Source organism: Salvelinus fontinalis, chromosome 36 (genome assembly GCF_029448725.1).
Source record: "Salvelinus fontinalis isolate EN_2023a chromosome 36, ASM2944872v1, whole genome shotgun sequence".
NCBI classification, from domain to species: domain Eukaryota; kingdom Metazoa; phylum Chordata; class Actinopteri; order Salmoniformes; family Salmonidae; genus Salvelinus; species Salvelinus fontinalis.
The window spans coordinates 11,138,616-11,165,554 of record NC_074700.1 but is presented as its reverse complement, the minus strand read 5'-3'; the positions used below and the strand labels follow the sequence as shown (position 1 = coordinate 11,165,554).

The following is a 26,939-nucleotide window of genomic DNA, read 5'->3' as shown; positions in this document are numbered from 1 at the left end:
TTTTTCGTATGATTTATTTATTTCTGACGTCAACCTCAACCATAATACTCATTGCTGTTGGCAATGGCAGGAAGTTGTTGATGACAACAGCTGAACATTTCTTTGTGGGGATTAAAAACCTTTGGATATGTTTGGGGTGGGGTTTATCCCCCTTAATGATCCTCCCTCTAACTCGATGAGCTGGCCTCGCCCCAGGTCGTCATGTTGCCATGTTGCCTTTAGAGGCAGCGCAGTGTTACAGACGAGCTTAAGAAGAAAGTGCAACCATTTTTATTTTTTAATTGTCATCCATTTCAGTTATCACACATTTTGTTAACTGGGTAGCGCTCCACTTTTTGTATTTATTTTTAATTATTGGGGATATTTGGGGAATTTACTGAAAAGCTAATGGCATTGAACTATAAAATACCTAAGAATTGCTTTATGGGATTGATAAAATTGATCCCAACCCTGATTTTTCTCATACTCTTCTCCTTTCCGACCACCCAGCGCCTGAGTCTACAGTTCCAGGTCCCAAGAAGCTGGACCTGACCAGGGAGAACCTGAATGCCCTGCTGGGCCTTGGCGGCTTGAAACAGAAGAGCCAGAACCCCTCTACCCATAGTTCCACCTTTACCAGGGGCAGCGGCCAGACTAGCGGGGGCCGAGGACCAGGTACGACACTTGGGGTTGTGGGGTGGGAGAGAGAGAGGGAGGGATGGGTATTTTTACAGACAGGCTCTGGTCAAAAGTAGAGCACAATATAGGAAGTAGGGTGCCATTTGCGATTCAGCCTTAGTTATGATTGCACATTCCTTTGTTATTGTGGAGCATGGCGTAATGTCTGCCCTTGTTTTGGTTCCCCTTTGTTGTTACTCCCTGCTTAAAGCCAGCAGCTCAACTGTACAATGTGTTTTGACTGTTTTCTATCCCCCAGCAATGGAAAATGTTACCAGTAGCTCAGGGCTTTTGAGAACAGCAAATCCAGTCTGAATGACTAACAACAATAGCAGTCAAGTACCTTGTGGGAAAAGCGATGAATTGTCCTCACAACACTTAATTCAGGCAATGGAGTGACTGCAATGTGCATGCATGAAACCAAATTCTCTTATCATGATTTCAATTGGAGGCCTATATCTCGGAGAGCTGGGAGTGATCATAGCTCATATTCACAGAGAATCTGTTCTAGCACGTTCTTTGTGCTACAGAGGGTGGGTCTGACATGACCGCAGTGGATAGTTCTAATCCGTCGTCTCTGACTTTCTCCTACATGGCGAGAGATAACACTCAGAAGGAGAGGGAAGTGGTTTCCGCAGCTCCACGGGTTCCACCTCGGTGCATTTCCCCTCACCCAGCAGACAAGCCCGCCGTATACATTAGCACATTGGTCAGCCCTAAAGTTCCCCCCACTCTCCGTCCTTTACACACTCCGCACTGTTCAATGCGTCCAGGGGTCTAGTCGGGATAGAGGGGAGTTGGGGTGGCCTAAGTTACTGTAGTTTTGTCTCTCTTCTTGTATTGGGCTGTAGAAGGTGAAAGAAAGTTCCCACTTGCGTGTTTGACTTGCTACACATTCTTTTTGCTCTGTTTCTGCCCCTTGTATTGTCTATTGGAATTTAAGTCCCTCTGTATCAGTTTCTCAAAATGACTGAAATGGAATGTCTTACATAATGTTTCTTTCTCCCCATCTTGCAGTGACACTGGGCACCAGTGATCCTAAGAGCCGTCTGAAGGACATCTCCAGAGAAGTGGCCCAGAAGGCAGGGGATATCCAGGGGGTGCACCCCTCCAGGAGAGACCAGGACAAGATGGAGAGGAGGAGACAGGATGCCCACTACAGAGGTGTGGAACTACACACTCTCTCTCTCACACACACACACACACACACACACACACACACACACACACACACACACACACACACACACACACACACACAGACCAATGAAAAGACAAGATAACCCTTGACACAAAGGTATACAAAATGCACACGCAACCCACCATTATCAACATACATAACATCAAATCACCTGACCAACACAAACGACTAGCATTTCACTGTACTGACCCTTACATAATCAACCAGGCAGGGTGGTTTGGGAGCATTGTGTCAGGATAAGGATTAGAACTCTGACATCTGTTGAAGCCTGCCCTCATCACCCCCCCCCCCCCCCCCCCACCCCCAATTTTAAACTCTAACCCTCTGTCATATTTCTCTCACCTATCCTGTCATTTAATTTCTCTGAACACCAAAGGGGTAGAAACTAGTGGCAAGTTGCTAGGAACTGAAAATGAACTAGCCCCCAAATCCACCATGCAACCACAAGCGGCCCTGTTAGCACCAGGCTCACGTCCCTTTATGATTGAATGCACCAGGCTAACAGAGGCTAGCGTCATGCCCATGATGAATGGCGAGACTGGAAGTGACACTATAGTTGACGTAAATGGAATAAATCCATCTCTAGTGCTGCTCGTGCCCAGGCTAGCGCTCCACTAAAAAGCTGACCTCAAAGCTACTGGACATACTTGGAAAAAGAGAAGCATAGGAAAGTTAGCACTCGGGTCAGATAGGAAGTGTTGATGTCAATGGGAGACATTGGCTTCATCATAAATGGCACCCTATTCTCGATATAGTGCACTATTTATGAACACAGGTTTTTGGTCAAATGTAGTGCCCTATGTAGGAAATATAGGAGTTAGGGTTACCAGAACACATTACCCAGTTTTCATCTAGCGTAGTGTAACTGTGTTGACTTTTAGCTTTCCACCCTAAAAGAAAAACGTGCTGTGTTGTCATCACAGGCATAGTTAAACCATCTCTGTCGCCACACACACACACACAAGTCTCACACACCCGCCATGTGAACAGTTATGTTCGAGGTGATTTAACTCTCGCACGCCCCGTCAGCAGAATCCATCTCTGTAGCGACTCCATCTCTCAGGAGAGGTTACATCTAAGGCGTCGTGGAATATAACCTCCTAGAACTTTCTCTGTACATCTGAGACTCAGTGCAGGCCTCAATCCTAGATCACACACCCTGTCATGTTATTAATGAATATTAATATGGTGATTTAAGAGACACTTTTATCCAAAGGGATTTCCAGTTATAAAACATACACCTAGACCTGTACGTGTGTGTGTGTGGGGGGGGGAATCAAACCCACTACTCTGATGTTGAAAGAACAATGCTCTATCCAACAGAGCCATTGGAATCATGAGAAGGCCAGTTGCTAGTCAAAATCATTCAAATGTTAAATACTGGTCCCTTAGTGCATCTCCTATTACTCTTTGTTCAAGCGCTCCATCAGTTAATAGAGTTGGACGGTAATTAGAATAGCATATTTTTCATAAGTACAGTAAAGCTTTAACAGTGGCCCTTTTTCTCATTTGACATATGTGGCCCAAAATGTGTTACATGGACCCAGCTGGTCCACGATTACACCATTTATACCACGGGCTATTGCATACTGCACACCTTGTTTTGTGGTACAAACACTTTTTGTCCCCTGTAATGGTTTTAGGGCTTAAAAAATGTTTCATCCTCTTCCATTAAAAAGTGCTAGTCAATTGTTTCTATTTAGATTTTATTTTTATATTCCCAAGCGAAAGAAAGTTTGATAGAGGTAGTACTGTATGTATAGTAGCTTCATGTTCTATTAGTTGTGGATACAGTGAGGGTACAAGTGTCATCCAGTATAGAAATAAGCGGGCTTGTGTGTGCATGTGCCCCCCCGGTCATATATTTCGAAAGTGGCGGCCATGACTCTGTGTCCTTGAAAGACAACCACACACGCATACAAACATTTTGTCCTCTCAATCATGCACATCTCCAGGCCACAGACTCATCAGTTCAAGGAGTCATGGACAGCCAACAGGGAATACACACACACACACACACCATTCATCAATAATATCTTCACAGACGTCACAACGTCAGGTCACTTCCCCTACTGCTACACCACAGAGACACATACGGCCTCCCGACATCCATTATTTACGCCTTCCTCTTGTCTACAAACGTACAGTACCAGTCAAAAGTTTGGACAGACCTACTCATTCAAGGGTTTTTCTTTATTTTCCTTATTTTATACATTGTAGAATAATAGTAAAGACATCAAAACTATAAAATAACACATGGAATCATGTAGTAACCCAAAAAGTTTTAAACAAATCAAAATATATTTGAGAATCTTCAAAGTAGCCACCCTTTGCCTTGATGACAGCTTTGCACACACTTGGCATTCTCTCAACCAGCTTCACCTGGAATGGTTTTCCGACAGTCTGGACGGAGGTTCCAAATATGCTGAGCACTTGGTGGCTGCTTTTCCTTCACTCTGCGGTCCAACTCATCACAAACCATCTTAATTGGGTTGAGGTCAGGTGACTGTGTAGGCCAGGGCATCTGATGCAGCACTCCATCAAATCAAACTTTATTTGTCACATGCGCCGAATATTTCAAGTGTAGACCTTACCGTGAAATGCTTACTTACAAACCATAAACAACAGTGCAGTTCAAGAAGAGTTAAGAAAATAATTCGCAAATAAACTAAAGTAAAAAATATATACAGGGGGTACCAGTACCAAGTCAGTGTGCGTGGGTACAGGTTAGATGTAATTTGTACATGTAGGTAGGGGTGAAGTGACTATGCAGAGATATTAAACAGCAAGTAGCAGCAGTGTACAAAACAAATGGAGGGGGGTCAATGTAATAGTCCGGTGGCCATTTGATTAGTTGTTCATCAGTCTTATGGCTTGGGGGTAGAAGCTGTTAAGGAGCTTTTTGGTCCTAGTCTTGGCGCTCCGGTAACGCTTGCCGTGCGGTAGCAGAGAACATTCTATGACTTGGGTGAGTCTCTGATAATTTTATTGGCCTTCCTCTGACACTGTCTATTATATAGGTCCTGGATTGTAGGAAGCTTGGCCCCAGTGATGTACTGGGCCTTACGCACTACCCTCTGTAGTGCATTATGGTCAGATGCCGAGCACTTGCCATACCAGGCGGTGATGCAACTGATCAGGATGCTCTCGATGGTGTAGCTATATAACTTCTTGAGGATCTGGGGAACCATGCCAAGTCTTTTCAGTCTCCTGAGGGGGAAAAGGTGTTGTCGTGCCCTCTTCATGACTGTCTTGGTGTTTTTGGACCATGATAGATTGTTGGTGATGTGGACACCAAGGAACTTAACTCTTGACCCGCTCCACTACAGCCTCGTTGATGTTAATGGGGGCCTGTTCGGCCTGGCTTTTCCTGTAGTCCACGATCAGCTCCTTTTATCTTGCTCACATTGAGGGAGAGGTTGTTGTCCTTGCGCCACACTGCCAGTTCTCTGACCTCCCTATAGGCTGTCTCATCGTTGCAAACGTAATGATTTTGTTGGAGTCATGTTTGTTCATGCAGACGTGGGTGAACAGGGAGTACAGGAGGGAACTAAGTACACACCCCTGAGGGGCCCCAGTGTTGAGGATCAGCGCGGCAGACGTGTTGCGGCCTACCCTTACTACCTGGGGCGGCCCGTCTGGAAGTACAGGATCCAGTTGCAGAGGTAGGTGTTTAGTCCCAGGATCCTTAGCTTAGTGATGAGCTTCGTGGGCACTATGGTGTTGAACACTGAGCTGTAGTCAATGAACAGCATTCTCACATAGGTATTCCTTTTGTCCAGGTGGGAAAGGGTAGTGTGGAGGGCGATTGAGATTGCGTCATCTGTGGATCTGTTGGGGCGGTATGCGAATTGGAGTGGGTCTAGGGTATCCGTGAGCATTATCACAAAGTCATCCAGAACAGCTGGTGCTCTCGTGCATGCTTCAGTGTTGCTTGCCTCGAAGTGAGCATAAAAGGCATTTAGCTTGTCTGGTAGACTCCCGTCACTGAGCAGCTCGCGTCTGTGTTTCCCTTTGTAGTCCGTAATAGTTTTCAAGCCCTGACACATCCGACAAGCGTCAGAGGTCAATTTTGATCCTGTATTGACGCTTTCCTTGTTTGATAGTTCGTCTGAGGGCATAGCGGGATTTCTTATAGGCGTCCAGATTAGTGTCCCGCTACTTGAAGGCGGCAGCTCTAGCCTTTAGCTCGATGCAGATGTTGCCTGTAATCCATGGCTTATGGTTGGGATATGTACGTACGGTCACTGTGGGGATGAAATCGTTGATGCACTTATTGATGAAGCCGATGACTGGGGTGGAATACTGCTCAATGCCGTTGGATGAATCCCGGAACATATTCCAGTCTGTGCTAGCAAAACAGTCCTGTAGCATTCGCGTCATCTGACCACTTCCATAATTGAGCGAGTCACTGGTACTTCCTGCTTTTAGTTTTTGCTTGTAAGAAGGAATCCGGAGAATATAATCATTGTCAGATTTTCCAAATGGAGGGCGGGGGAGAGCTTTGTATGCATCTTTGTGTGTGGAGTAAAGGTGGTCTACAGTTTTTTTCCCTCTGGTTGCACGTGACATGCTGGTAAAAATGTATCAAAACTGATTTATGTCCCCGGCCACTAGGAGCGCCGCTTCTGGGTGAGCGTTTTCTTGTTTGCTTATGGCCTTACAGAGTTAGTTGAGTGTAGTCTTAATATAGATGAGAACTCTCTTGGTAGATAGTGTGGTCTACAGCTTATCATAAGATACTCTACCTCAGGCGAGCAATACCTCGAGACTTCTTTCATTTTAGACATCACGCACCAGCTGTTATTTACAAAAAGACGCACACCCCCACCCCTCGTCTTGCCAGACGTAGCTTCTCTGTTCTGCCGGTGCATTGAAAATCCCTCCAACTCTATGTTATCCGTGTCGTTGCTCATCCACGTCTCGGTGAAACCTAAGATATTACAGTTTTTAATGTCCCGTTGGTAGGATAATCTTAGATCATCAATTTAATTTTCCAATGATTGCATGTTAGCAAGTAGAATTGATGGCAGTGGGAGTTTACTCGCTCGCCTACGGATTCTCAGAAGGCAGCCTGATCTGCATCCTCTTTTTAATCCCTTTTCTTCATGCAAATGAATCTGGACCTGTTCGTGGGAGAGCAGTATATCTTTCTCGTCGGACTCGTTAAAGGAAAAAGCTTCTTCCAGTTCGTGATGAGTAATCCCAGTTCAGAAGTTATTTTCGGTCATAAGAGACGGTAGCAGCAACATTATGTACAAAATAAGTTAAAAAGAATAGTTACAAACAATGCAAAAAAACAATCAAAATAGCACAATTGGTGACGGGCGTGTAAAAAGTCAGCTATTCCTCTTCAGCACCATCTTACTAAACCATCACTCCACTTCTTGGTCAAATAGCCCTTACACAGCCTGCAGGTGTGTTGGGTCATTGTCCTGTTGAATAACAAATGATTGTCCCACTAAGTGCAAACCAGGTGGGATGGCGTAACGCTGCAGAATGCTGTGGTAGCCATGCTAGTTAAGTGTGCTTGAATTCTAAATAAATTGCTGACAGTATCACCAGCGAAGCACCATCACACCACCTCCATGCTTCACGGTGGGAACCACACATGCGGAGATCATCCGTTCGTCTACTCTGTCTCACAAAGACACGGCGGTTGAAACCAAAAATCTCAAATTTGGACTCATCAGACCAAAGGACAGATTTCCAGCGGTCTAATGTCTATTGCGCATGTTTCTTGGCCCAAGCAAGTCGCTTCTTCTTGTTGGTGTTCTTTAGTAGTGGTTTCTTTTCAGCAATTCCATCATGAAGGCCTGATTCACGCAGTCTCCTCTGAACAGTTGATGTTGTGTCTGTTACTTGAACCCTGAAGCATTTATTTGGGCTGTAATCTGAGGCTCTAATGAACTTGTCCTCTGCGGCAGAGGTAACTCAGGGTCTTCCTTTCCTGATGCGGTCCTAATTAGAGCCAGTTTCATCATAGCGCTTGATGGTTTTTGCAACTGCACTTGAATAAAGTGCGACTGCACTTGACATTTTTACATTGACTGCCCTTCATGTCTCAAAGTAATGATGGACTGTCATTTCTCTTTGCTTGTTTGAGCTGTTATTGCCATAATATGGACTTGGCCTTTTACCAAATAGGGCTGTATTCTACCCCTACCTTGTCACAACACAACTGATTGGCTCAAAGGCATTAAGGAAAGAAATTCCAATAATTTACTTTTTACAAGGTACTCCTGTTAATTGAAATGCATTCCAGGTGACTACCTCATGAAGCTGGTTTAGAGAATGCCAAGAGTGTGCAATGCTATCATCAAGGCAAAGGGTGGCTACTTTGAAGAATCTCAAATATAAAATAGATTTGGAGTTGTTTAACACTTTCAAATAATTTTTTTTTTTTTTTGATGTGTTCACTATTGTTCTACAATGTAGAAAATAGTAAAAATAAAGAACCCATTGAATGAGTAAGTGTGTCCAAACTTTTGACTGGTACTGTATGTCCCTACAGTAAACTTCAGCACAAGCCCATTGTTCACATCCCACACTACGCCCCTGCTGTCTTCCTTAGCAAACCCTGTGTCTTGGGTTGGAATGGCATTGAAAGTCAGTTGCTGCCCTTGGCAACGTGTCACAATCTACTGGCATTTGGCATTACAGGCGGCAGTTTGGATACTACGCCAGCTCGAGTGCAATGTTGGAATCAGAATTAGCCCTGCAAAAAAAGTGACTTTCCTAGCGACCTCAACCAGAAAAGGTTATTTAGACCATTAAACCACCCACTTCTCTCCTCCCACCCTACTTTGGCCTCAGATTAATTGATGGGGTTTTGTTTGCATCATCTTTTCCGTCAAGCCTTGGCGTAATGTCACCCAACGTGTTTATTTTTTCCCAGTGTTTATTTTTTCCCATTTTGTAAGAAAAACACGATAATTTAATGTCATATAGAATAATAACTTCTTGCAATGAAGCTCCAAATAGGTTTTGCTAGATGCTTTCTACCTCATTCTAGCCTACAAGCAAGAACAGCAGCTTAAGCTCTAGGGTAAATTATCTTGATTGTTTTTTCCTTCATATATGTACAGCAAAACCAGTAGAAAAAGCTTTCCACATCCTCTTAAGTAGCAGACGTACCTCTAGGACAATGTCCTTACAAAACATGTACCCACACACTGCACATATCCTCCTAAACCACTTGAACAAATTCTCATAAAATCCTTTCATTCAGATCCAATCCCAGAGAGGTACTCACGCTCCGCCTCCCCACCGGAGAATGGCTTCAAGCAGTACCTGGATACGCACCTGTACGCCAGCCAGGGCAAAGGGCCCACCAAGACAGAGAGGACCCCCCACTTTGGCGGCAGGTCCTCCTCACATGAGGGGCCTCCTCGCTCCCACTCCAGGGCCCAGGTACAACCAGCCCCTCCCAGCAGTAGGGGCTTCGGTGGCGGCCATTACAGCCGGAGACTGGAGCAGCTCTCCAACGGCTATGACACAGACAGCAGCCGGGAGGGCAGCCGTAATGACAACTCCAGCTCCAGCAGCAGCAGTAGTAGCAGCAGGCCCAGTCGGCCATGGAAGCCCATGCGTGAGGTGCTAAACGTGGATAGTGTGATAAGTGGTGGTGGTGGTAGTAGTGGTGGTGGAGGGGGTCACGAGCGCCGGCAGCACAGCCCCCACCGGAGACCTTCCAGCCAGGAGAGGACGTCACACCCCAACGAAAAAGACAGTGACCGGGACTTCACATGGGGTGGGCGTGAAGAGCACAAGCCCAAGAGCCTGATGACCATCTATGAGGATGAGCAGCGTCCTGAAACAGGCGGCAGCCGCAGTTCGGTGGAGTCGGAGGGCAAGGACAGGTCAAAGGGCACCACTGTGATGGCAGACACACTAAAGGTGCGCAGCGACAACTGGAAGATCCAGCGCACAGAGTCAGGATACGAGAGCAGTGAGCGGCTTAGCAACGGCTCGGCCAACCTGGACTCACCCGTGGTGGAGAACTTTATGTCCAAAGAGCTGAGACCCATACCTGAGGTACACCTGACAAGGTAAACAGGAGTGTTATTTTTTGTCTCAAACAGTTCCAAGTCAAACGCTGTCGCTGCCTTCCTCCAGCTATAATCTCTTTGTCACTCGTGTCATGATTCGACTGAGAGTCAAAATCGCTGCCATTTCTGAATTATTAAACGGTGAAAACAACTCATTCTAAAAATAGAGTAAGAGATTTTTTACGTAAGTACACATGGAGCAGAATCTGCCAACGTTATTGTACTAGGGTCATTTGTCGTCTCGGCAGGGTGTCTTGTTTGGCGATGATCCCAACTAGCTGACGACTGCTCTCCTCCCAAGAGGGACAGCCAGTCAATGGCCGAAACAGGTCTAACCAGTGCAAGCCAATGTCTCCTGACAGTGGTGTTTCCATTATAACAACATAGTTAAATATGTTCATTCATCCCAATGTATATAACAAACATTAATATACAATATAAATACATTGCTCAATATGTTGGGAGTGAATAATGATCTGTTTTTTTACGAGTCAGTATTAAGACTATGGGTCTTAATGACTAGTATTAATTTCTATTTAACATTCTATTGAACTGTTGGAGCTAGTAACATAAGCATTTTGCTGCACTTGCTATAACAAATGCAAATCTGTGTACACCACCAATAAACTTTGATTTGATAATGACTATATAGAAATCCATGTACAAATCTGTAAGTGAAATCTCACTAAGGCTTTAATATAGATCATCTCTTTAGATCTCTGAACTTCATTGCTAGTTGATTTTAAGAGGTGATAGTGAAACTGTATCTAAACACTGTAGCTATTGTATTGGCATCCTACGATTCAGTGCTCCACTGCTGGGCACAATAAGTATTGACTTTTCTCAGTCTCCCGAATTCATCAATGCACCAGCCGAGAAGAGAAATGGATGTGAGCCATACATTTACCAAAAGAAAAAAGCTGTTTTTGGTGGATTAGTATCGTATAACTCCACAATAAATCATATACAGAACAAAGTAGTGTGGAGTAAAGTGGATTTCCGTGTTTACGCTAGCAGTTTAGATCCAACTTAATCTCTTTAAAAGGTCAGTTGGGGGGGAAAAACCTGCATGTGGAGAGACACCATACAAAGGGTCATGCATAGAAAGGTTTTTGTCATGTGGCGTCAGCATTTCACTCAATTTGTATATTTCAGGGACCCTTTCTCTCACCGGAGAGGTGACGGCTCCAAGGCCCACATCTTGCACTCCTCCTTCTCCTATGGTAAGTACTACAGGGTAAAGTTTCCCCTAGGTACAGGGGGAGGCAGCTGAAACTTTCCGATGGTAGGAAATATACTTTCCTGTCAGTCGCTTAACCCAATGTGTCTGATATGGAGGGAAAATAGACTCTGGTGCGGTCATTATCAGAGAATGATAATCTTTGTCATTATGTGCTTCAGAAGTTAAATTGTTTTGCCCCCCGAGATGTTTATTGTGCAGTATAAAGTCTAGAGATATTAAGAAACACCACTCTGTAATTTCCTTGATTTATGGTCCCATCAGTTGTGCTAAGGTTAGAGCCCAATGGTGGCGATTTGTTATGGAAGTACACGTGGGATTGGTTTCTCATTTACTCGACCGGTCCTTTTCCAGAGCAAAGTTCATGTGTGCTTTGCAGTGCACAGAGAGTAATATGATGTGTTCTGCCCTGAACAATGCATGTATGAGCCTGGAGAGGGGTGAATATCAATGTATCCGGTATTTTAACACTTAACCCTTAATTTGCAAGGTCATTTTTAACACTTAACACCTAGGCACCCAGTTTCAAAGAGAAGTGGAACAAATCTTACAAACTAATCAATAACTCCTGTGTCTGATTGAAGGCAACAAGCTTTTAGTACAAAAAACAAACAAATACAAGTCAGATTTACAACTAGCTATTTTACCCCCCAGACAAGATAGAGGGAGATTAGTTGATATGAATAGCAGCAGGAGGGCTCTCCGCTCGGCCACCCCTCACATACTGTATCTGTTTTTCATCACGTTCCCACTGTCTGAACCATCCATTCCAAGAGAGAAAAATAGATTTGTTTTGTAATGCTCCAATCTACGTCAGCCCTTTTTAAACACCCGTCACCGATTCTCAGAATTGTCTGTGGAGTTTGTCCTTACAGAGCAGGAATGATGAGCGAGCTCATGGGGGCCTCCCAGCTGTGCCCAGCCGGGCAGAAAATGCCATGACCCGGCTTGTCAGAAGGTGGCATTCACACACACATAAATAAAATGCCATTTTCTGTGGCACCACACTTTTCCCCCTCCTCTCCTTTTATTTTGTCCTTTCTTCTCAATAACAACAAATGGGGTGAATGCGAGGTCTCAAACATCAGTGTTTAGAACAGCGGGACGGTGGGTTGGTTTTACGTAAGTCTGGTGAGCTGACTAATCGAAGCGGAAAAGGGTTGTGTTTTATGTCTGGCCTGTGAGCGTCTGTGTGTGCAGAGCAGAGCAATCCATGTGGAAACACTCCCTGGCAAGGAAACAAACACTTTTGAAGCCTTGATGTATTTATGACTGCTGCGATTTCTGATCCCCCTTAGGTAATTTTTTTCTGGATCTGTCATTTTGAGCAGTTTGATTTAAAACAGTGGGGATCAATTAAATCGTATTTTAATGCCTTCACAATTGTATTAGCTTATTGCACACACAGTAGGTCTACAAGAGAATCAATTTATTTCATTGTTCGGGCACCACTTTGATTGATTGCTGTGTTCTTGGCTTCCGTTGATATTTAATCTGTAACGAAATGTCAGATCTTTCCAATTTTCCAACTATTTATATGATAACTTTTTAGGAAGGCTGACTTGTTGATAACCTGAGTGTTCGATATTTGAGTCACCCTATTTGAGCCAGGGCTGTTGCCTCTACTCCCCGCCATTTGCAAATTGTATTGACAAGCTCCAGCAAATGTTTTTGAATTCAATTTGGCAGGAGTTCAGCTGTGAGCCCGGGCTGCGCTGCAGATTCCAGAGGTCCATTAGAGGCTAAAATACTTTTTAAGATCAAAGCTGGCCAGGATTCAGTACAGACGTAAATAGTAAACACCATTTTATAAAAATAGTTTTGTCTGGATATAATGTTATGTCTACAAACAATAGTCATAAAAGTAGAGAATATGGATGTTGTGTCTAGATCTCTTCTGGAACAGCCGTCCAGACTTTGCCCACCTAAATGACAACGTTACATTGTGTTTTTGTTGCCGAGATGCCAGCCTAACCACAGGGTGCTAAAATGTATAAAATGCCTTTAGAGAAGGCATTCTGTCTGTGTGAGGGCTTCGAAAGGTCAAGGCTGCTGGGAGATGGGTGGAAAGTCCAGCCGCTTCAAACGGCTGTATCCAAGCAGTAAATCATGCCATCGCTTGATTTACTCCGATTGGCTCCCGTGGTTCCCCAGACACTCGTCTGGAGGCATAGACACACACTCTGCCGTGCTAATTTCTTGTTTTGCTATTGTGTTAGCACAACATCGCTAACACTTACTGAATATGACCCCCCCTTCTCCTTCCTCAGAATATCAACCTGTTTCATTCACAATGAAAGCCATATTGTGCAGTGTCAAACTACACCAAATGAAAACCTACATGCACCAACCTCTGTCACCAAGACACAAACTGTCTCTATTTATCAAGGTTGACAAATTATTGCTATATAGGTGTTAATTTGTCTGTGAAAGACAGAATGTTTTGAGCAAACAACAATTTTATAATATTAAAGGGGGATACCTAGTCAGTTGTACAACTGAATGCCTTCAGCTGAAATGTGTCTTCCGCGTTTAACCCAACCCCTCTGAATGAAGTTAACGTCGTTGTGTTCAAGCATTTGTGGTGGCGTGTATTAGTGTGTCTAAGTCTTAAGGCATGCCTTTGTGTGTGTGTGCGCCCACTGCTTTTGAGAGCACGCCTTGTCTCTGCTGCCTCCGCCTGTTTAGATGGAAAGAGTGCCTTTGGCTCCCAATGGGTAACCAAGCACAACCAAAGCATTTCCATGTTCTCAAAAGCTTAATAGGACTCTTCTGCATATTAATTTCAAACAATTATCCAGTCATGTAAGCTACCAAATCTCTCACATTTTAATGAAGATAGTAAATAGATAAACCTATATTAAATTCATGGAAATTATTGACATAAAGCAGATTCCGAGAAGGATTTCTTTCTCAGTCCTGTGTTATGTTACTGTACTTTGGTCTAATGTGCATCCAAAATGACACCCTGTTCCCTATACAGTGCACTTCTTTTGACCAGAGCTCTATGGGCCCCGTTCAAAAGTAGTGGAATATTTAGGGAATAGGGTGGCATTTGGGACGAAACCTATGACTCAGCGAGTTGGGAGCTGGGTTGTAATGCTCCCACGCTCCCAGGCTTAGAAAGCCCATTGACACCACTTAACAAGCCTGTGACTGATGTGTTAAACTTCGTGTTAATGCCCTGGGATAGAGTCCAAATTTATATTGCACCTTTCGGCTTGATGTTCTCAGACTGGGGTCCTATCAGCACTCCCATAAGCCTTACCAAGTGGGTGGATTATGTTGAGTGATGAGACGATTTAATAAAAAAATGTTTCAATATTTTCAATATTCAACAAAATGAACAGGCATTGGGGTTACTAACTATTGTATTTATGAAATTCGTAATGACTTTGAAAAGAATAATTGGTTACATTGTCAGCATTTTAAAAAACTGTCTGCCTAAGTAAATGTGGAGTTGACACCCCAGAGAACTGATAGATTAATTTATAAAAGTGTGAATTTGTGCAACGTGAAAGTTCATTCGCTTGTGAGATCTGATATCTTTGGATCCCTGCCATCCACACCAGCTTGAGTTACATCCCTCTGATCAGTGTCTTATCCAGTTTCAAGCTGGAAAAGGAACTATCTTTAGATGTCAATCAATACTCTCGACAGCTTTTGGGTCCTCTGATTACTCAGATGTACCATCAGATCGAATTTAAACTTGTCAAAAGGCTCTACATTTTTTTGCCATGGTTCTCTTTTTCTCCTCCCCATAATTGATTCGCACGAAAACTGAATAGGTAGTGTGAATGCAAGTATGATTGATGTCAAGGAATTTGAAGGACTGCAGATCAGCAGAAAACCCTGAGCTCTACAAATCTTGACTCGGCAATCTTGAAATTGAAATGTCTGAAGTTGTTTCATTTAGTTGCTTCAACACAGCTCTTTAACACGTTCAAAAAGCTCTTAAATTCAGCTTTTATAATTTTTCATAACTGGGAGAGGTTGGAGTTTGTGACACCACGTGAGATATTTGGTAAGTAACCTGAAGCTCCTATATAGATGCTGAGCTATGATCATAGAGTTTTGAAACAATGTGATTAGTAAGATGTTGATTTGATTGACAGGTGTCCTTTTGACTGCTCAGGATAGTCCCATTCACTGAAATGGGATCAGTGGCATCAGTGATTTTTGTCCACAGAAACAGTATCTTCGTATTAAAATCACCACTGGAACACTAAATATTATGTACACAAACACCAGAGGCCATATTCTATCAAAGACAGTAAAGCTGGGTGTACACTACATGATTTTGGCCCCGATTTGGCTGTCCCAAACAGGTGTTTGAGATCGGAGACAATGTCGTTGCCCACTCTCGAGCAGGAGCGACGACTACTACTAGTATGCGTTCACAAGCAATGTTATTCAGTTCAAAATGTTGGCTAGATATTTAAACTCTGTATGGCAAGCGTGAATGTCTGACTGAAAACATTTATGAGGCTGCTTTTGAGCCACAGCTCGTTTTTTAATTAAAAACATGAATAGAATTACAATTATTATTCATAATACAAAAATCAACTTACATTGCTACATCAAACATGTCTAATAAAAGAAAACACAGGTATTAACAAGAAAATACTCAAACATACAAAAAATATCAGTAAAATAATACAAAAAATAAACAATTTTAGTGCAATTGTATTCACTCTGAAAAAATCTAATTATAATGATTCAGGAAGATGTTATTCTTGTTATTGTTCACTAGGGCCACAACTCGTTCTAGCTACGTTAACAATCTAATAACATCACATTGTTTTCGCAAGAGAGCATGGTATGGAGAATCCTCACGACCACGTGAAGAATCTCGGAGTGTGTGACACCCATTTCTACCAGATCGTTTAGTGTGCGCACCACTACGTTGGCAAGACAGCAAAAAAACTACAGGAAAGACGGTCGTTAAATGTGAGCGGCTCAGCGATGTTAGGATTTTGAAAGTAGTGTACACCTGGCATAACTGGGTTTCAAAGTGTGTGCTCTTTTGGATTCATCCAGTAAAACACAATTATTTTTTACAGTGTTGAACCAAAGAAGCATATTCAAAATATGCTTTCTCGTTGTGCGGAAATATGTATTTTTCTTACTGCAGAAACCGTATTATCGGTTTTGATTCATAGGGACACAAGCTTATCCATGTTGTTTCTTATGGCAGCATTAGCAACTGAACGCCACTGTTAGCCACACAGTTTCTGAACTATACTGTTGAACTTGTTGTGCCCCTAAGTGCGAAGAGATGGAACAATAACACATGACTTTGTTAATGCACCGTATTACAGAGGTATACATCAATTAAGTTGTTGGTCTCTAATGCTTATAGTTGTAAAACTATCAGAGTGACCCCAACTCTGCCGTTAACCATTTAAGAGATTATTCAACCATCGATTTGATGGTAATCGGATTGCCGGTGTCTGAACCATTTTGGGATCTGGTTAGAGGCATTTCTCTAACCGGAGAGCCGCAGCTGCCTTGCTCTTTGTTACACAACAGCAATGCTCCCCAGTCCCTCTGGTTCTCTCGGCAACAGCCGACACGACACGACTGTAAAGAAGAGAGGATTTGCTACGGTTAGAAGCAATGTAGTGGAGGGCTGTAAACTGCAACCCACTTTGTTTTCGTATTGATATTGTTATGGTTGCGTGCCAAAATTGAAAATGAATAGCATCAAATTGAGAATCGCCACACGGATTTAGCGATATAAAAGCACGCAGCGTTGAGAGGGAGAGAAAAAAAGTCAGATCCCAGCGTAATAAATGCATGCCAGCTGAAGGGTTTTAGCCAGCAATGCTCCTGCGGAGAGCACAAAAAAAAGGAAAAGGTGAGAGGGTGAAAGCCGAGTATGCTTACACATCACAGACGGCCTAAACCGTATAAAATGATGCACATTTTTCAACCATAAACTTTTAGCCACACTTCCTGTGAGAGCCCAAGGGCCTTAGAGGTTATATTGACACACGTCTCTTTGCAATGACATGAAAGGTAAACATGACATGGCCTGACTTTCTTGCCCTAGTTTCTTTTAATCGTGGTCATGCCCTTCTCTGCAACTGTCCCACTACCACTGATGGCTCCCTATTTAATCTGCTTGTCACTTGCTTTGTTGACATAGCTCACTGGGTCAGGCTCTGCCACTGGTGCCTAAATCTGCAAGGTGCAGAAAGTCCAGATGCTGGGCACCCTCTGCCTGTCACACCCCCACCCCCCTCGGTTCAGGGTACGACCCTTTCCCCCTATCCCCCTCTCCCCACTGGGTTGAAGTCCTCACTTTGCATTAGCAAGAATTAGCATCATTAGCCTAAAGGCTAGCAGATTGGCCTGGGCTTTGGACTTTAGCTTTCTCTGAGGGGGCCTTGGCCTCGCTCATGCCGGATCAGACAGTGGTACATGGGGCCCGAAGACACTCTACCAGACTGCCTCTCTACTTTGATGCCTCCTCCCCCAGCACCGGGCTAGGCCCACAACCAAGTTAGATAACATGTCTGTGCTAGAGACAGGCAGGAAAATACTGTGAGTCTGTTCAAACATGGAATCAGAGCAGTCACAGAATTTTTTGGGGTTGTGTGTCAGTGAGGTTAAGGGTTGAAAATGTATTTTAAAAAGTCATTTTGAGTACTTGATTCGGAATAGGGCAGTCTTGTTTGTGTAGCTGTAGAAAAGTAGTAGCAATCTACAAAATCAAATGAACTTATTCTTATCTTCCAGGTGAACACCCAACAAAGTCTCCAGACCTGCAAGATGCACATCTCAAATTGAGTCCAAGATTACAAAGGTAAATCATGGTTATTGTACTACTTACAGTTGAGTGAAAGGGTTGTTTCTTTGAATATTTGATCTGTAAACTGGATATAGAGTAAAGATTCCAAAGATTGGTCTCTGCTATTCACCCATTTTGAAGTACCAGTACCGATGCTAGTGATAAAGTATGCAATCTTATTCTGGATAGACTGTTTCATTGATGTCTATTTTTTTTCTCTCCCTGCAACAGAAGACGAGCTTTCCGATATACGCCAGGAATTCTGGAGAGGAGGGACGGTATGGATGATGAGCAGGAGGATAACGTCGATGGCAGCCCCAGCCCGGTCAGCCCCTTTCCCCCATACCTGGCCAAGACCAGCAGCTCTGAGTGGAACAGCTCCGACAACCTCACCGGGCCCTTCTCCGAACAGGAAGAGACCAGGCCACTGGTCCCCAGAGAACCCTCCCCCCAACCTCATTACCATAACCTAGCCCCGCCTCTCCCCCCAAAGACTTACGCCCACCGATCGACAGACCAGTCAGGCTTCCGCGCTCACCAGCTCCAAGAGCCCTCCCGGACGAGCCCCCGGAACGAGAGCAAAAATGGTCCGATCCCGTCCCTCTCCCACACCACCCTCCACAGGTGGATCGAGACGCCCCCCGAGCACAAGCTCTCGTCTGATGCAAGCTCCAAGTCAGGCTCGTCGGACCAGGAACGGAACGATCTGTCGGCCAGTGAGAGTGGAGAGGAGAGGTTCCCCAGCCCACGGCCAGGGGACGACATGGATGACCTAGACTCCCCAATCGCACATGGGATGATTCTCCCCATGGTCCTTCCCACCACATACTTCTCTGTGGACAACTGTATGACGGACACATACCGGGTCAAGTACCACCAGAGGTCCACCCTATACACGGACACTAAAGGTGGGGAACAACATGCGTCATCTGGTGAGAGCGACCTGGGAGATGGGTGGCTCCCCATCCCTGAGGCCCAACCTGCAGAGCCCCCCAAGAGCCGGCCTGAATTAGGTAAATGGAATTGTCTGTAGATAATTTGCCACAGGACGTGGGAAACACTTGGAGCCCTAATTGTTTGTGGTCATACCCACTTCACCATTTGTGAATGGCCAAAGTAAAAGCATGTTCCTGCTATAGATTTGTTTGTCATCAATAAATGTTACAAAAGGACCAGAACTTTCATTAAAGTCTATTACAGTGGTGGATAGTGTTTTCTTTGTGTGTTCTAATCTATGTCTCTGGTCTTTTGCAGGTTACTCCACCAGTAAACATACTGCAAAATGGAATCCTGTAACACCCAAAGGACTTGATGAACATGGGTTTCTATGATAGAAACTCCTGTTGAAGGGCCTGGTACGAAAGCCACAGTTAAATCAATCATCTCCTCCTACAAGTTTTTAGACCTTCTTACGGTGATGCTTATTTGTACAGATCTCATATTAGAAGTCAAACATGAATCTGGAATGCCAAAGAGATTGGTAACTCCCAAAGGCAGTAACAAATAGTCTGAAGAGTACTTTTCAGTTCAGCAGTAGTCACAGGAGTCTTGCGCCACCCCTGCAGAACAGTCTTTCTGCAGAGCAATCGTAGTACCATTGTGATTGTGGCCACTAGATGGCAGCTGCAGTAATTGTGGATTTGCACAGTTGAAAGCCCCAAAAACTACCGAAAGAGGATCTAAACCTAGGATGGTTATTGGTCAACGCAGGGACCTCCTCGAACTTACTTCCAAGGTCATCCACTGAGTTGAATCACAGAATGTCTCCCACGAAGCCACTTTTTCCCCTGAAGAGATTATCAAATAAAATACCCGTAACAATGACAATAACCCGTCTCTAACCCATTTACAATTTTCGCAGATAATCATTGGAATGCTTGTATTTCTTTCTGGAATTATGCTAATTTAAGTGTTATACGGTTACTGTGCTACTTCTGCCTATGTAACAATGCACAGGGTGAGGTAAATAAGCCTTGAGCAGGTTTTTAGTTTTTGGCTTCAGTGTGGATTCATTCATGGAATACGATTTTTCAGTTTGTGGACACTAGGGCTGGCACAATTACCGTTTAACTATGTGACCAACGGTTATGGATTAAGACTGTCATGATAATAAAATAAACTTCATAACTGTAACAAATAAATATATACATTTGCAAACGAACAGAAGATGGGACGGCTGGGCATTGGTGCAGTTGAGTCCCTTTCTATGGTAATATGGACTCTTAACAACGTGATGAAACTTGGTTGCTCCTTGCTGAAACAAGTAAGGTGGTGCCTATGCAACGCAGCACACATAGAAATAGAATGAATAGACCAGGCTTGGAACCTCTAATCCTGGCAATTTGACTGGTAAGCTCATGGGTACACTCAATGGCTGCCTGGTATTGTGATGCAATATTTTCAATGGTTATGTAGATTGTTCATTCAAATGTGACTCCTGCAATGAAATGTATTTTTTATAATGTCAAGTTGAGTTGAATCCACAAATCACAACACATATTGATAGGTACTCTAGGTTGAAGATATATAATACATATATTTTTACTTCCTACTTTGCTCCTATGGGCAAAGATTGTGGATGAATGAAGGTGGTTCATTCAGGCCATTTATCATAGGTTCTTTTTTTATCAGTTCCTGTCTACTTAAGGGGGTGGCTCTCCCATAGACATCAATGCAATAGCACCTGGGTCTGGTCTACTTAGTTCCTTGACTTCCATTTAAAACAAATGTGAAAGTGGGATTTCTCACTTCCTCTTCCTTCTCTGCTATGCGTACACTCGCCCCCAGTCCACCGATTATGCAATAATTGACTTGAATGGGGACACCTGTTCTATACATTCTATTTATATGGCAGCACATGCAGTCAGGAGCAGAGAAAATGTGCATCTAAAAAATATATATGATTTTTTGGGCTGTTCTAATGTTATTACAGAGACTTATTTGGCTGGCCAATTGCCGTCATTGAAAATTCCATGACCGTCACAGCCCTAGTGTACACTCGTCCATTGTTTTCGTAAGCGCCAGATGGGGAAGATTTATAAAATGAAGTATTATTTTAGAAATTAATATAAATTATATTTTCTATAATTTAAATGATATTCTGATTTCATCTCTTCAGTTTGTGCTGGAAAGCGAACGTTTAACAATGAAGAGAAAATAAATACTAAATCTGGATTTTTCTTTGGTCTCTGAGGAGAAATATTTTGCTAGCTAACCCAGCCATGGTTAGGCCCTCAGAAACTAGACATCTGCCATTCAACAATGACAGGGAAATCAACTAATCACATTTTGACTGGGTAGGACCGTTTTTACAGTATTGTTTTAAACTTCTGCTTTCTCAAAGGCCTAGGACACTTCACTCCTGATCGTATGAGCAGTAGCCTGGTTTTCCCACGGTCTAGCCAGCTTTTGTTGCCGTGTGCAGTGGCTGCAGCCACAAGTTATCGAGGAGGATGTTTTTTCTGAGTTAACATCACCCTTCAAGAAATTTTTTTTTTAACAAGAAGTTAAGTTTCACATTTTCATAGTTTGTTGAGTGTCACTTTTTTTTGCAGCTCGCGTGTTGTTTGCTATCACTTTGAAAATATGCGTGTGAAACATTGTTGCATTTAAACTTTAGATCACTGGTTACTTTGTGTGCTTAACGTGATAAAATGTTTGCAATGGGAAGTAATAGTTGTACATTTTAATGGTTGTGTTTTTGGTTATGATTGGCGGCCTACTGACACCTTTTGATGTGTCACTTATCGCTAGGCTATTGCTGATAGTGATGCTGTTAGGCTACCATAGATTGTTTAAACTGTTGTTGTTGGTTGCATTATTCCGTGCTGGACGTGACAGCCTGATGTGTGGCTCAGGTCTGTTTGATTAATTAATGACGCCATCAAAAACCATTTCTACTCTTGCATTAGAGCTAGTGTAAATTAAGTGTAAATGTTAACTTTTCGGGGGGGGGGGGGGTTTAACCCCAATAAAGTCCAATAGTCCTGGTTCGTAGCACTACTTCAAAATGGATCCCAAGGGTCCCCTCATGTGGCCACAGAGGCACGGGGTGTTGGGTGAATCTGTTCTGGTCCGAGGTTGAATGCGAGTAGTGATTGTTAGGAGAGAAGCGTCTCAATTCATTGGCATTAGCACAGTATGTTATCTGCCTTTTTAACTGTGTATTCACTAGGAAGCAAATGGCCGAAGTGGGGAGGGACTAACCAGACTTGTCCAATAAGAATCACTAATTTTCGTAAAAATTCGCTGCTGTGTGTTATACGTTTTCTATCCCTAGTTCGGATCGCAGTACATTGTGTCTCACACTCCTTTCCAGATATAAGCTTCTTTGTCTGCTCTTTTTAATGTTGCTCCTGTCCATACTGGGTAGTATGTTAAAGGTATGTTAGGTCAAACCATGTTTCTATATATTTGTCTTCTACTCCTGGGTCAAATACACGTGTCAAATACTTTAGGTGTGTTTCATTTTGTTTTCCCCATACAATGGAACCAATAGAATTTGTTCCAAAAGTCCAAACTCCAAGCTAAATCAAGCCCATCTCAAAATGGTAAGTATTTGACATATGAATTTGACTGATGTCTGTTGGTTTAACTCTTAAGCCTAAACCTCAAGAATGGATTGAGTAATGGATTTTAAGAGTGTCTTTATGAGGTAGAAAAGGCCTGCTTTTCCACAGGTATTGTTCTAGCTTCACCCCCAGAGATGATCACATTGGCTAGTGATGCTGTAAAAAGTTATGTTTATTATTATTTCTTTTGTCAAATATGTTTTATATATTGCTCGGCAGACTTCACTGCACAGTGCCTTTTCTATTTTTCTATGTCGAGAGGAGTTGAAATAGGAGCCATTATTTGTACAAAACTGCTTTTATAACATTTGATTTAATTTTTATTGATTAAAAATTGTTTAATAAACCATTTTATTTAACCATAGCATTGTCTACACATTTTATTTTAAACCATGAAATTCTCACTATTTTAAGTTATTCTCATGACATCATTAATGTAAATAAAAAGCCTACTTGGGGTAAATGTAATCTCTGCAAAACAAAATCTTATGTAAAGTACTATATTTTATGGATATGTCTGTCCATGAGAGATTAGGGTAAATGCAATTGAACACCCTATATGAAGTTATACATTGTATTGTAAGAGTAAACGGGAAGCTGAGTTGTGATATATGGAGCACAAAAGGTTTAGCCATGGAGGCTTGGAAACCTGAAGCTCTGCTGCCATCTACTGCATGGAGGAGATTATGGTACGCCACCGGATGTTGACAACATGTACACAAAGGGTGTGTACCAATAATGTCTCCTTTCTCCAGAGGGGTATACTACGAAGAAAGTTAGATCTATTCAGGGTTTTCTAAAGCTAGCCAGCTTCAGTTAGCTTCCCATTCCAGCTCAGGCTTCATCTGTTCTACGAAGGTGGATATTGCTCGTCTGCCTTCCGCTAACTCCAGCAGGCTTGTAAATGCGCATGCATGTCGCACGTGGCTAGTCGAAAGCCGAACTCTTCATTGAGATAATGAAGCATCAATCAATGGGCAAGTCAGTGGCACATTTTAATTTGTGCTGAAATCAAAATGAAAGAAAAGTTATCTTGCAAATTCAGCAGGCTATTACGGAAGTCCAGAGAGGACATAGTGTATTCAGACCCCTTGACTTTTTCCACATTTTGTTACATTACAGCCTTGTTATAAAATGTATTAAATAGTTCCCCATCCCCTTCAATGTACACACATGTTTTTTATAAATTTTTGCAAATGTATAAAAAAAAGGAAATATTACTTTTACAGTGGGGCAAAAAAGTATTTAGTCAGCCACCAATTGTGCAAGTTCTCCCACTTAAAAAGATGAGGCCTGTAATTTTCATCATAGGTACACTTCAACTATGACAGGCAAAATGAGGGAAAAAAATCCAGAAAATCACATTGTAGGATTTTTTATGAATTTATTAGCAAATTATGGTGGCAAATAAGTATTTGGTAACCTACAAACAAGCAAGATTTCTGGCTTTCACAGACCTGTAACTTATTCTTTAAGAGGCTCCTCTGTCCTCCACTCGTTACCTGTATTAATGGCACCTGTTTGAACTTGTTATCAGTATAAAAGACACCTGTCCACAACCTCAAACAGTCACACTCCAAACTCCACTATGGCCAAGACCAAAGAGCTGTCAAAGGACACCAGAAACAAAATTGTAGACCTGCACCAGGCTGGGAAGACTGAATCTGCAATAGGTAAGCAGCGTGGTTTGAAGAAATCAACTGTGGGAGCAAGTATCAGGAAATGGAAGACATACAAGACCACTGATAATCTCCCTCGATCTGGGGCTCCACTCAAGATCTCACCCCGTGGGGTCAAAATGATCACAAGAACGGTGAGCAAAAATCCCAGAACCACACGGGGGGACCTAGTGAATGACCTGCAGAGAGCTAGGACCAAAGTAACAAAGCCTACCATCAGTAACACACTACGCCGCCAGGGACTCAAATCCTGCAGTGCGAGACGTGTCCCCCTGCTTAAGCCAGTACATGTCCAGGCCCGTCGGAAGTTTGTTAGAGAGCATTTGGATGATCCAGAAGAAGATTGGGAGAATGTCATATGGTCAGATGAAACCAAAATATAACTTTTTGGTAAAAACTCAATTCGTTGTGTTTGGAGGACAAAGAATGCTGTGTTGCATCCAAAGAACACCATACCTACTGTGAAGCATGGGGGTGGAAACATCATGCTTTGGGGCTGTTTTTCTGCAAAGGGACCAGGACGACTGATCTGTGTAAAGGACAGAATGAATGGGGCAGTGTATCGTGAGAATTTGAGTGAAAACCTCCTTCCATCAGCAAGGGCATTGAAGATGAAACGTGGCTGGGTCTTTCAGCATGACAATGATCCCAAACACCCCGCCCGGGCAACGAAGGAGTGGCTTCGTAAGAAGCATTTCAAGGTCCTGGAGTGGCCTAGCCAGTCTCCAGATCTCAACCCCATAGAAAATCTTTGGAGGGAGTTGAAAGTCCGTGTTGCCCAGCAACAGCCCCAAAACATCACTGCTCTAGAGGAGATCTGCATGGAGGAATGGGCCAAAATACTAGCAACAGTGTGTGAAAACCTTGTGAAGACAGAAAATGTTTGACCTCTGTCATTGCCAACAAAGGGTATATAACAAAGTATTGAGATAAACTTTTGTTATTGACCAAATACTTATTTCCCACCATAATTTGCAAATAAATTCATAAAAAATCCTACAATGTGATTATCTGGATTTTTTTTCTTCTCATTTTGTCTGTCATAGTTGAAGTGTACCTATGATGAAAATTACAGGCCTCTCTCATCTTTTTAAAGTGGGAGAACTTGCACAATTGGTGGCTGACTAAATACTTTTTTTGCCATAATATAGACTTGGTCTTTTACCAAATAGGGCTATCTTCTGTATACCACCCCTACCTTGTCACAACACAACTGATTGGCTGAAACGCATTAAGAAGGAAAGAAATTCCACAAATGAAGGCACACCTGTTAATTAAAATGCATTGCAGGTGACTACCTCATGAAGCTAGTAGAGAGAATGCCAAGAGTATGCAAAGCTGTCATCAAGGCAAAGAGTGGCTACTTTAAAGAATCTCAAATATGAAATATATTTAGATTTGTTTAACACTTTTTGGGTTACTACATAATTCCATGTGTATTTTTTGTTGTTGTTCATGTCTTCACTATTATTCTACAATGTAGAAAATAGTAAAAAATTAAGAAAAACCCTTGAATGAGTAGGTGTGTCCAAACATTTGACAGGTACTGCACATTTGAGAAGCGCTGCACTCCTCTGCTACTGCATTTCCTTTGACTAATACAGATGAAACAAGATAACTAGGCTACATAAAGCAAATGCAAGCTTGTAACGTCATCATTATCAGCTAGCAATATGTGAATCATAATAATCCAGCTCGCCAGCTAGTTTTACAACCTAAAACTAATGTTATGAAAATTGGATGGCAAACGTCAGCTATAAATGATTTGTGGTTAGCTAGCTAGCTATCAATTTTTTGTCAGTTAGCTTGTGGTTTATGCACACTACAATAGATATTATAGGCACTTAAACATGCCAAAATGAACACTGTATCTATTTATTAACATATCATGATAAAATATTGTAGTCAGGCAACATATGAGATGTGCGTGGCCAACTTTTCATTCCAAAGTCGGAGCTCTCGCTTTAGCTCAAAACAAGTCGCCGTTGTTTTCTAGAAATGTTGTTGTTTATGTGGTTGGGTCATATTACGTCAACAATCCTGGAAATATTTCAGTTAAATTGTGCATGAGACCGGCCCTCCATGCTCTGTCTCGCATACTTTGATTTGGACTGTTCCGAGCTCCAATTTGCGGTAGTATGGGTGTTGTGAATTACCCAGAGTTTATCAAAGTTACCTCGCTAACTCCTCAAGCTACATTCGTAGTATAAGGCTCTGAAGTGTGCACTCCTTCATTAGTCCACACATCTAAAAGCATTGGATTAGGTTATGCATGGGCTTGTGGGAGTTCCCCAAAATGTATTATACTAGTAATTTCCTTTCAATTCAGAAAAGAGAAATGAACTAGTGCGCACTTGGGGAGGGAGGAGAGAGAACTGGGACGTAGCCAAGGTTGTTTCAGTATGATATGTTAGATAAAGGAATAAAGACCGACACCAATGTCAAGTTCAATAGCCTTGTTAAGCATTGTACAAATCCCGACACGTGGAGTCCGGGGAACAGTCCGGCTAGTCGAATACCTATCAACTAGACTCCGTAACATCATCCTTTTCAATAGAAAGTGCAAACGTAACGGCATGACATTAAGTTCTTAACAGTCAAGTCATAAGAATTGAAAAAGCATGACATTTTCTTTTTACTTCAGTTGTCATCTTTCTTTTTATTTATTTTTTAATTAACAGAGGACAAGTTAACAGTCTCTTGCTTACAGCGTAAGCCTGTCCGGTGGCTTGCACAGCCGACCC

General features: G+C 42.8%; 1 protein-coding gene across 3 annotated transcripts in view; it reads left to right on the top strand.

The window, feature by feature from the left end:
* LOC129835200 (inactive ubiquitin carboxyl-terminal hydrolase 53-like) overlaps positions 1-22,880 on the top strand; it is a 59,639-nt gene extending 36,759 nt beyond the window's left edge. For all 3 annotated transcript variants that reach the window (XM_055900687.1, XM_055900688.1, XM_055900689.1), the window contains exons 11-17: positions 490-654; positions 1,675-1,821; positions 9,090-9,909; positions 11,065-11,132; positions 17,894-17,960; positions 18,177-18,958; positions 19,200-22,880. In XM_055900687.1, the coding sequence (XP_055756662.1) occupies positions 490-654; positions 1,675-1,821; positions 9,090-9,909; positions 11,065-11,132; positions 17,894-17,960; positions 18,177-18,958; positions 19,200-19,276 (2,126 nt within the window). In that variant the 3' untranslated portion in view covers positions 19,277-22,880. The remainder of the gene's footprint in view (positions 1-489; positions 655-1,674; positions 1,822-9,089; positions 9,910-11,064; positions 11,133-17,893; positions 17,961-18,176; positions 18,959-19,199) is intronic.
* The last annotated feature ends 4,059 nt before the right edge of the window (positions 22,881-26,939 follow it).